At 36.1% G+C, this 10,792-nt stretch overlaps 1 protein-coding gene across 3 annotated transcripts; it reads left to right on the top strand.

Annotated features, from left to right (window-relative positions):
* The first annotated feature begins 2,149 nt into the window (after positions 1-2,149).
* On the top strand, positions 2,150-9,653 carry LOC107947737 (polyadenylation and cleavage factor homolog 4). Of its 3 annotated transcripts, none has more exons than XM_016882270.2 (7): positions 2,150-2,997; positions 4,328-4,429; positions 4,848-5,114; positions 5,451-5,522; positions 5,680-6,039; positions 6,221-8,119; positions 8,232-9,653. In XM_016882270.2, exons 1-7 carry the CDS (start codon positions 2,608-2,610, stop codon positions 8,244-8,246), a joined length of 3,105 nt encoding a protein of 1,034 aa, XP_016737759.2. In that variant the 5' UTR covers positions 2,150-2,607; the 3' UTR covers positions 8,247-9,653. The 3 variants fall into 3 exon arrangements, with proteins under 3 accessions (XP_016737759.2, XP_040967219.1, XP_040967218.1); XM_041111284.1 differs by having other exon boundaries at positions 2,168-2,997; positions 4,893-5,114; XM_041111285.1 differs by lacking the exon at positions 5,451-5,522 and having other exon boundaries at positions 2,166-2,997.
* The last annotated feature ends 1,139 nt before the right edge of the window (positions 9,654-10,792 follow it).

Raw genomic sequence — 10,792 nt, forward strand, 5'->3', positions numbered from 1 at the left:
TTTGTCTTAGGCATCGGAGCAGATGACTCCTAGAAGATAGAGACATAAATGTGACTAATTGGACTGACAGTACATTAGAATGGACCCAAGAAGAATAGATCCTAAATCTATTTATGAATTTATTTACTTGTGACGTTCATATTGTGGCATACCTAAATCCTGAGTGGATGGTGGACTATGTATGCGTGACTTGTACACTTTGATGTAACTAAAAGCCTGAGTTCAAATAGATAAGAAACCGAAAGCTAGTGCATTGGGTGTATGACTTCTGTAGTATGTAGCGTCATTCAAAATAGTGGAATTCATAGCCCGAGACATGGGTAAATGATATTCTTTCATTGGCATTACATGGTTGATGAAAAGTAAACACGGCCACGAGTTGTTTGTTTTTGTGATGAATGATTTGATCACTATTTGAGAGTGATTGACTTTTCATGAAGGAAGATGTAATGGTTACCATGAGATAAATAGGATAATATTAGAAGAACGAATATTATCTTAAAGAGATTAAGAATATCCTATGAGGGTAACACACTTATGACAAGGTCATTGGACGAGCATTAATCGAGTTGCTTTCATAATGGTATGTTGTTGGGGAGAGCTCAATCACGATACTATAGGGGAATAACTTCTTGACTAAATGAGTTTATAATTAATCTGTAAAAAGCTGGAACTTAATTATAAATCATTTGAGCTTCAATTGCATATGTTCGATGTACTGTTAGTTACAACTATGTCTTTATTTTTTGGGAGTCATTCTCTCTGATGCCCATGAAAAAACATCTCTCTAACTGGACTTGATAGACAATATATTAGTCTTTCAATCTATTTGCTCATTTTCGTTTAGACTAAGGACATGTTTAGGTTCGTCTATTAAATAAGTTGTTTTTTTGTATTACGATCTGACCATGTAATACCAATTAGTATTAGTTTAAACATTAGACAACCAATGAACAACATTTGCTCTATTTTGCTTTGCAAGCAAAAACCACATGAGGAAAATTATACAAAGTATATTAATTTAATCCATGAATTTGTTTTATTAACCAATCTATTCGAAAAAATTTCGAGTGTGCTTAGACGAAAATGCTACACTTAGGGCACCAAATCTAACAAAGTGATAATTGAGGAAACCAATAATACTTTGCATGGTAACAATGTTTCTTTCGAAAAGAATGTTGTAATATTTATGAATAGTAACGAAAAGAGATTTATATCCTTACTTTGCTACTTACAAAATCATAGCTCTCCCTTACAAGTGAAACCTACTGCAGATGAAAAGGATGAATGTATGATGATAAAGACTGACTAGGTCATTTTGATACAAGGCTTTTTAAGTTACCCAACAGGATAAGGATATTCATGAATACTTTGGGGATCCATCTAGTCTATCCATAGAAGAAGGAGATGCTACACAATCTTTGTCATTCCAAAATTTAAAGAAGCAAGTCTAACATTCTATACCTAACCTAAATGGCAAATCCAAATATACGATGCTACATTGGTTGTCGGAGTAACCCAAATAAAACAAATTCAAAATGGACCATTTATCATGCATAATTAAAATTTTAAATTCAAAATGATTAAAACATAATTCAAAGATGCCTTGCTCATTTATAATGAATAAACAATAAACTAACAAAAATGGGCTTAAAGAACAAAATTTGGGGCCCAAAATAGAAAAAACAAAATAGTAAGACTCAAGATTTAGGGCACATCCATCAAGCCGAATCTGATCATCAACCGAAGGAGGAGCCACATGAAAGAAACACTCACCAAAAAGGTTAATCTGTCAACACTTACCAAAGGGGGTATCTTTCATCAGATTAGCCAATGTGTCAGCAACAAAATTCACCTATCTAGGTATACTTTATGAGCACTCTCGATTCGCGCCTGCACAATTCTTGGATATCTAAGATCAAGTCTCTATTGAATGTCCTTTATAATCTCCCTGGATCCTTTTAATAATCAAAGCATAATCTGTTTCAATAATAATATTTACCCACTCAGCCTCCCAAGCTAATAGAGTCCATCATAAATGACATAAGTACAAAAAAAAATTTAAAACATTAAAAAAATCCAACAATATACTAGTGTGAGATCTATTTTCAAATAATTGCTGGGTTTTTTTTTTTATCAAACCCGATCCCTTACTTTTTTTAATAAATTTCCCGTTTCAAATTTTAAACCCTCCAAACTCACCTTCTGGACTAACCTTTATATTAACAATCAATCTCCATATTTACAATTAAACCTTTTAACCTTCCTCCTTTTTTAATTTCCACTCTGCATTTTTCTTTTTTATCGGAATTCTTTGCTCCTTTATCTTTAGAAATTAGAATTATAATTCGAACTGGAACTGGAACTGGAAGTGGAATTAGAATTAGAAATCTTCTTCTTTTTCTTTTTTGTTGTATATGATAATCCATAGGGTTTTATATTGTTCCCTTATTGTATAGGGTTTTGGATTCTTTTTAAAGTTTCGATTTAGGCTATTGCAATATTGTAATTTTTCCCCTTTTTTGGTAATTTGATTTGCTAATTTGACTGTAAATGAAAATAAGAGTGATTATTGATTTAGGAATTTAGGGTTTTCGATTTTCTTATATGGAGAATCCGCGTAGATCATTTGATAGATCCAGAGAACCTGGTTTGAAAAAACCACGGTTAACTGAAGACCTCACTCCGAACCCTAATATCCGGCCTTTTTCTCAACGAGCGAACCCAGTTGGTCCCGCCTCTGGTTTGAGATCCCGGTCCAATGATTCCGACATCAATTATTTGACCCGTGGCGACGGTGGAGCTTACGAACCACAACCAGTGCCACATCAGCAGCAACACCACCAGCAGCAAGGGTTAGTTAGCCAGTATAAGATGGCGTTAGCTGAGCTCACTTTTAACTCGAAACCAATTATTACTAACTTGACGATAATCGCTGGCGAGAATGTTCATGCCGCCAAGGCCATTGCTGCTACTGTCTGCTCTAATATTCTTGAGGTGAACTCAGTTTTAGTTGTGCCTTATGCGTTAAAGCTTTTCCTTTCTTTTTGAAAATGAATTGTACAGGAAAATGAATTGCAAGTTCTATACTGTGGGAAAAAATAGAAAAGATAATTTGGATTGTAAGTGTAAATTGGGATTAATGGATATTTCTTTTAGTTTTGCTGTCATCAATGCGTGTCTCGATCTAGGTTTGTTAAAATGCTTTGCAGAGTTATTTTGAGTTCAACTTTTATATTATCTTAACAGGTGATGAGAGTACATGTTGGTCAAGTGTTTTTTTCTTTTATTAACAAATGCAGGAATGGTATGTTGTGATGTGACTTCGTAGTCTATGCAATTCTGGTCTAAGGCCATGTTGCCTGCAAATATCTTCCTTTATTGGATGGATGTCTGTTCTATATTTTCATGGATCTGATATGTTTCTAATTGCCCTGGAATTTGTAAACAGCTGGCCAATGAATTATAGAGATTTTAAACTTTACAGGCATATGTTGAAATGGAGTATGAAGAGCCCATATGTTGTGAAAAGTATATCTAATGAATTCTATTGGGTTTGGAATCTCTTTAAGCTATTATTTCCTTTAGCTGGGGTTTTCTCACATCAATTTCCTTATACGGTCACACATTTGTTCATCTCCATTTCATTTTTCCTTCTCAAGCGAGTATAGTGCTTTCCTACTTACATGTCATCACCTTTTGCTAGCAATCTTTTGTTATTCTACTCAAATCACATTTGGTTGGCTGTACGAGTAAATAGAACTAGAAATGCTAACACCATTGTGAATGCTTAAGTTGAGCACCCTGTTGTTCCGGCACTCTTTGATTTTCCATTTGCAAATGGTAAAATTCTGCTCTCCAAGTCTACAACGTATATAATGGTGCCTCAGATTGCTTGGATCTGAAAGAATGCCTTTTCTGTGATGGAGCCATTTATTAAGGCTGGAAGCCTGTAGCAAATCATGAAAAACAGGGGATAAACTGAAATCATATATAGATAAGGTGGGGTCAGATTTTAAGGAAGTGAAACTGAACACCTAAGTTGATGAGGTAAAAGGCGGTCAACTCTGATAGCTGGAATGGATTCGAAATGCTGGAAATCTTCATTAGTGGAAGTTTTTACATTTACTTTTTTCTTTCATTATGAGGAGAATGAAAGGTTTGGTTCATCCTATTTTTCTGTTTGCAATCCTTATCCCTCCCTCAACTGTCTTTCTTTTCATTACAGCATTACTGATAGTATTGATGTGATTAGTATTTTGGCGAAGAATTAGTCCAATGAAGGCTGCTTTTGTGGTTTTAGAGTTGATAAAAAATGATTTTGCAGGTTCCCAGTGATCAAAAGCTGCCATCACTCTATCTTTTAGATAGTATTGTAAAGAATATTGGGAGAGACTACATTAAATGTTTTGCTGCCAGATTACCGGAGGTTAGGATTTCATTCTTTTTCCTTTGGCTCCATTGTTGCTCTCAGGGCATCTGAGAAAATGTCATGTAATGTGCTTATGTTTGTTGTCTGAGAAACTTCAGAAGACTATGTTATGACAAAGATTATATCCTTTAACAAAGATCCATTTTTACTTTGTTTTCAGAGTCTTAAACTTTTCCAAATGCTGAAAACTTCTTTTTATGTAACTTCTGTGTTTATCTAGAATGTGTTTGAAGACTATGCTATGGAAAAGATTATATCCTTTAGCAAAGATATTCATTTTTACTTTGAGCTCAGAATCTCAAACTCTTCCAAATGCTGGAAACTTCTTCTTCTGTTACTTTTGTGTTTATCTAGAATGTGTCCGATACTCATGCTGCAAGCATAATGGTGTTTTACATTTTTACTGCTGGTTTAGGTGTTCTGCAAAGCATATAAACAAGTTAATCCTCCCTTGCATCAGAGTATGCGACATCTTTTTGGAACTTGGAAAGGGGTTTTCCCTGTTCAGACTCTCCAGGTGATTGAAAAGGAACTTGGCTTCACTCCTTTGGTAAATGGTTCATCTTCAGGAAACACAACATCCAGAACAGATACACTATCACAGGGTCCACCACAAAGTATTCATGTAAACCCAAAGTATCTAGAAAAGCAGCGTCTTCAACAATCAAGCAGGGTGAATTTGGTAATCCTCTTTTTTCTTTTTGGCATGGTATTGATTTGATTTTATTCAGTTTATTTCTGAAGCAATTATTGAGGTTCAACCTTGCTTATAAAAAGCAAGCATTTTTAATTTTTTTCTCAACCTATTCTTTTTCTTCACCTTGCATCTTTAAAAATTCATACCCAAAATTTTAAGAGACCTCTATATCTTTCCTTTCTAGTACTTCAGGGGATCATCTGTATCAATGCACGACCCTTGCCCTGTTTTTTCTTCCTTCTCATAGTCATCATGTCCATTTCAGCTTTTAATGTATGTACTATAAGGGGTTTTCTTTTGATTTTGTTTTATGTGATGAAGGCAAAAGGTATGGTCAATGATATGGCTGGGACTTTGGCCAACTCAAAGGAGGAGTCTGAGAAGTGTTTTAAAGTATGTTATAGTCTATTTATTCTATTATCACTTTCTGCCATTATCTTAAAATTATCAGCACATTCAGTGTTCTCGTATAGACATGTTTAATGAGCCTGTTTGTGAGAAGAAGATCATTGCTGTTGGTGATTATGACTATGGTTCTGATCTTTTACAGATTCCTGGCATAGAAGTTAGAAGAACCAGGGGGAATGTTACTGATCAGGGGCTTGATGCGCCTTGGTTTAGAGCTACAAGCAGTGTTACTGAGACTATTCCCAGCCAGAGGAATGGTTTCAACGTTAAGCGTGGATCTCAAAATTACTCCGTATCCAAATCTGTGAATGCTGATCCTCGTTTACACCAAACTCTCAATATTTCTGGTAGAAACAGCGGTGGGTTGTCTAGCAGCTGGAAAAACTCTGAGGAGGAGGAGTTTATGTGGCAGATGCACTCTAGGTTGTCTGAACATGATGCAGCCAACTTCTCTAATAACTTGAGTAAAGATTGTTGGACTCCTGTTGTTTCAGAAAAAATGGTAAGCTTGCATGAACAGTAATTTAATATAATGCATTACTCGAAACCTTTGTTACTTGGAAGAGAAACATTATGGTTGTTTGATTATGTACCCTTTTTTCTTTTATAGTTTTTTTTCATTTGTTTCTTCTAGGATTTTTTTCCTAAAGTATTTATAACCAGGTTTACATTTTCAATGCCAGGATTTTGAAAGTCAGCTCCACAGACCTCAAAGCATTCATGATGCAGGGTCAAGGTTTGTTAGAGAGACTTCTGCTGATGCATTATCCACTGAGCAGAAGGACAAACTTTCTTTTGGGCGTCAGATTTCTACTTCATGGACAGATGGTTTGCCTGCTATTAGTTCAAGCCGTTCTGAGAGCTATTCTGCTAGTCTTGGCGGGTTGCCTACCGGTGCAAGTTCTTCCCTGGCCAGGATAGGAATGCGACCACAAACAAGTTCATCCCATTTGGGAACCCCAGGCTTTGGGTTTTTGGCAAATGTGGCGTCAGGACCCAGAGGTACTTCTGGAAAGCAGTGTTTCCAGTCTGTAGGAACTGCATCACCTCCTGAACAGTCTCCTATGCGCCAGCATTCACCTTCACCTTCATTTCCTGCATGCCACTCCCATCAACAGCTACAGAAATTGGCTGATCCAGATTATCAGCAAGCTCTTTCCCTGCCTCGGGCTGATCCCAAACCATCTATTTTTTCAGGAAAGTTGAATGTTAGGTCTCATAGAGACTCTCCTCAGACTTCTGCCCCGATTTCTTTGCATCCTAGCCGTCATTATCACCTTTCACAGCCACCCCTACTAGACTCCATGCAGGCTGAACCTTCTGGTCAGACTCAGAAGTCTCTTCTGTCTCAGATCTCCAAAGTAGAAGCAGCCTCAGCACTTGGAAGTGCATTGGAGTGTTCTAATCCACTTGCTATTGAAACTTCAGAACTTTCAAGTACTAGTAGTCTATTAGCTGCTGTAATGAAGAGTGGAATTCTCTCCAGCACTTCATTTACTGGCAACTTTCCAACTAAGATTTCTCAAGATGTTGGGCGAACTTCACAGCCTCCTCTCCCAAATTGTCCTCCTGCTGTTTTCACAACCTCAGGCTTGATTGATGCTGCAATTTCATCAGATGCAACTCATGATGCGATAGCAGGTGCTCCGAATAGTTCCCAGGAAAAAGTAGAACAGCTGCCACTGTCTCCTGGACCACCACCTTCATCTCTTGTTAGTAATGCCCCATCGCAGACTTCTGATGTTGAATGCAAGGATACAAATTCAATATCTAGCCTCCTGAGCTCATTAGTTGCAAAAGGTTTGATATCTGAATCAAAGAAGGATGCTGCATCTCTCCCATCTCTTCTGATGCCCAACCAAGTACAGAAGAGCCCAGGAGTCGAGAGTCCAAGTGAATCACTGAACAAGAGTTCGGACATTCAGAGTTCATCTGATGCTCCTCGATCCTCCACAATGGATGAGGTATCATATGCTGAACCTGCTCCAAAATGTTCAGTTGCCCCACATCAGTCCACCTCAACAGAAGTAGAAAGCTTGATAGGATTAGAACTCAGGCCAGATGTAATCAGAGAATTTCATTCATCTGTGATCGGTGGATTGTTGGATGACCTTCCACATTGTTGCAGCTTATGTGGTCTTCGACTTAAGTTTCAGGGACAGCTTGATAGACACTTAGAGTGGCATGAAATGAAAAAGACTGCATTAAGAGGTTCTGGTAGGGCATTGAGGGGATGGTATGCGAGGTCAGATGATTGGCTTGCTGGAAAGCCTGGGCAATTGGTCTTGGATTCCACTGAGTCTCTGAACAAGTTGGAAAAGACAACAGAAATGTCTGAGCTTATGGTTCCTGCAGATGAAAATCAGTGTGCATGCCTGTTATGCGGCGAGCTATTTGAAGATTATTTTAGGCTGGACAGTGGTGAATGGATGTTTAAGGGAGCAGCATACTTGGCTATCCCATCAAACGAGGGTGGGGTGGGAACTACTGATGGGAGTGCAGCCAATGGCCCCATTGTGCATGCAAATTGCATGTCAGAAAGTTCAGTTCAGGACTTGGGACTGTCTGGTGGTATTAAAGTGGTAAAGTACTTGGATTTGAATACGATATACCATTCTTCTGAGTTAGTTCTGCTTTATTCAGGTTGTTTTCCCAATGTTTGTCATCTGATCATCACTCTTGACTTCTTGTTAGGAAATGGAGGAATAACGCTGTAAGGTGAATGAATGAAGCTATCAGTTGCAGGGCCATCAGTAGAGCCCTGACCAAAGAATCCAGGTTTACTTTGTCCTTAGCTTAAATGTTAACAAACTGCCCTTGTATGCTAATTTTTGTGGTGCTGAGAGTGTCTAGTATTGTTGTTGCTTTTATCGTTCCCATTTTTGTTTTTCTTCCTTTCAAAGGTCAAAGTCTGATAGAAAGATAAGTGCATATAAATACCTCATAATTTTTGCCTTTCCGTGTTTGACATGTTGCGTTATATTAATAGTTTTTTTGCCCTTTTTCTGGAGCGGATTTTTAGTTCATAAACTAGAACGCTTTTTTCATTTTCAGCTTTAACATTGGCTATCAGCATAGAGCATGTTTATCATCAAATATAGTGAACTATAAGAACTAGGATTTTAGAATCTGGATTTGGATTTCTAAAATAATGTAAGTCGAGTTTTAATCCATAGATTTGTTAGATGCTTATTATTTAGTAATGAATTTGAAAATATAAAATGTTTTTAGATTTGACAAATTAAATATTTTTGTATTTTTCTAAAATATATTATATTGAATCTCAACTAATTTGACCATTATATTTGAAATTTTTTATTACCAAAGTGAAATCCAAAATTTGAAATTCAAATTCTCAAATAGAGCATGATAGAATGTAAGAACAAAGGAAATTTATCTTCTGTTTATTTGTTTGTTTATTATCCCGAGTTCAAGAGATGTTTGAGTTTATTATCTGATAAGGCAAGGCATATGTAAGTCGCTGAACTAACATGGTAACTTTTGGATTATTATCTGATACATTGGATTATTATTCTAACTTGACCAACTTTAGTAAGTCGCTTGAACTAACATGGTAACTCGAAGATAATGCGTGGACTTCCAACACTAAGTTGACTGATTTAGCAAGGTTTGTTGTTATATGACCATAGCATCGACCTTCATCATATGGCTAAGCCCTCCTTAGGGCTGTTGTCAAGCTATCTACCGGCTGCTTTGTTTTTGCATGTATGATCTCCAGCCTCTCATGGAATTTGTGTTTTAAGCTCATATTCTATGCAACACAAAATAGTAAAAACTGGACTAAAATAATTATAATCCTTCGTCGTATGATTTTCAAGAAATAATATTACGTACCAATGTTTTTAATACAGTAGACCAGACATGCATGTAGTGGGGTTCATTAGCTTCCTCAATTCCTCACCGCTGCTTTGATAACCTCATGTTGATGTACCTCTGATCATCTAACATGTCGCTGCAAATTTTTGAGGAAGAAAAACAAGCTTACCTCGTCTCACCTGCAGCAATGATGAATGATATTGTCAATATGTGTTGTGCAATAACTGACAATAATTTTACTCAGTATTTTTTGTACAAGGAAGTGTAGTTTATCTAGATGGTAGGTTTAAAGTACAAAAAAAAAGAAAAAAAAAAGGAAAACCTCTTCAATACATGATTTTTGAGGGAATATCAACTTCCACTTAACCAAATGATTCCTGTAATGTGCGAGAAACATTTCTACTTCAACAAAGGTACAAGGACAAATTCTTGGATTCCAACCAATCACCAACATGTATTGTTGTATGATTTATCCTAATCATTGTGCAATTGCCTTTTGCTTCACTTTTTATGTTTTCTTGTATGAGACATAATATCCATATTAGGTACAGATTTAGATGACCAAATTGAAGTTTATACACGGTTGCGTTTTACATTTGAGTCAAATTATTTGAAACGGATGGGAGAGAAGGAAAAACATGTATATTGAAAATTTCATCATGAACCTGCCACCAATATACGACAAGGTTCGAGTAACATCAAATCCATTTCAATCAATTATTACACAAGAATATTTTCGACAGAATCTTTTAAAAGGACTCTTAGTTTGGAGATGTTAGTGTACAATTATATCATTATAGGAAATTCTCCTAATCTTGCCACCCACAGGTGTCGTGGTTAGACCAATTTGTCCGTGCTTGTATTTGATGAGGTCAAAGAAATCACATTTTGAAAATTAAGTTTTAAAGAAACTATATTTTGAAGGGATATCCTTCTTTTTTTTTTTAACATTATTAACTTTTTTTTTAATAAATTTAATTATTTGTATTTCATTTTTAATTTTATTATACTTTTCTGAGTGGATATTATTCAATTCATGACATTAAATTCGGTTAGAAAAATTATAATAAACATAGATTATTATAATAGATTCTATTTTATTTTCTCTTTATTCTATCTTCTCTAGTACCTTACAAATCTGCTTAGACACGTACTAATAATAGCAGTAGTAGTACTAAGGAGTTAATGAAGGGAAAATAGATATTCACTTGATTTAAAGAACATGACAAAGAGAATGCAGCTTAGCAGGGAGGAAGAGGATGAACTTGTGCGTAGCAATAAGAGAATTAAAGACGGGTTGATAAACTTCAATTGGTAATACAGGTGTGGATACTGTAACAGCCCGATTTAAGACCTAGTCAGAATAGTGGTCTCGGGACAATAAATCCGGAGTTGAATAAATTATTTTATAATTATTT

This window comes from Gossypium hirsutum, chromosome A04 (genome assembly GCF_007990345.1).
Source record: "Gossypium hirsutum isolate 1008001.06 chromosome A04, Gossypium_hirsutum_v2.1, whole genome shotgun sequence".
NCBI classification, from domain to species: Eukaryota; Viridiplantae; Streptophyta; class Magnoliopsida; order Malvales; family Malvaceae; genus Gossypium; species Gossypium hirsutum.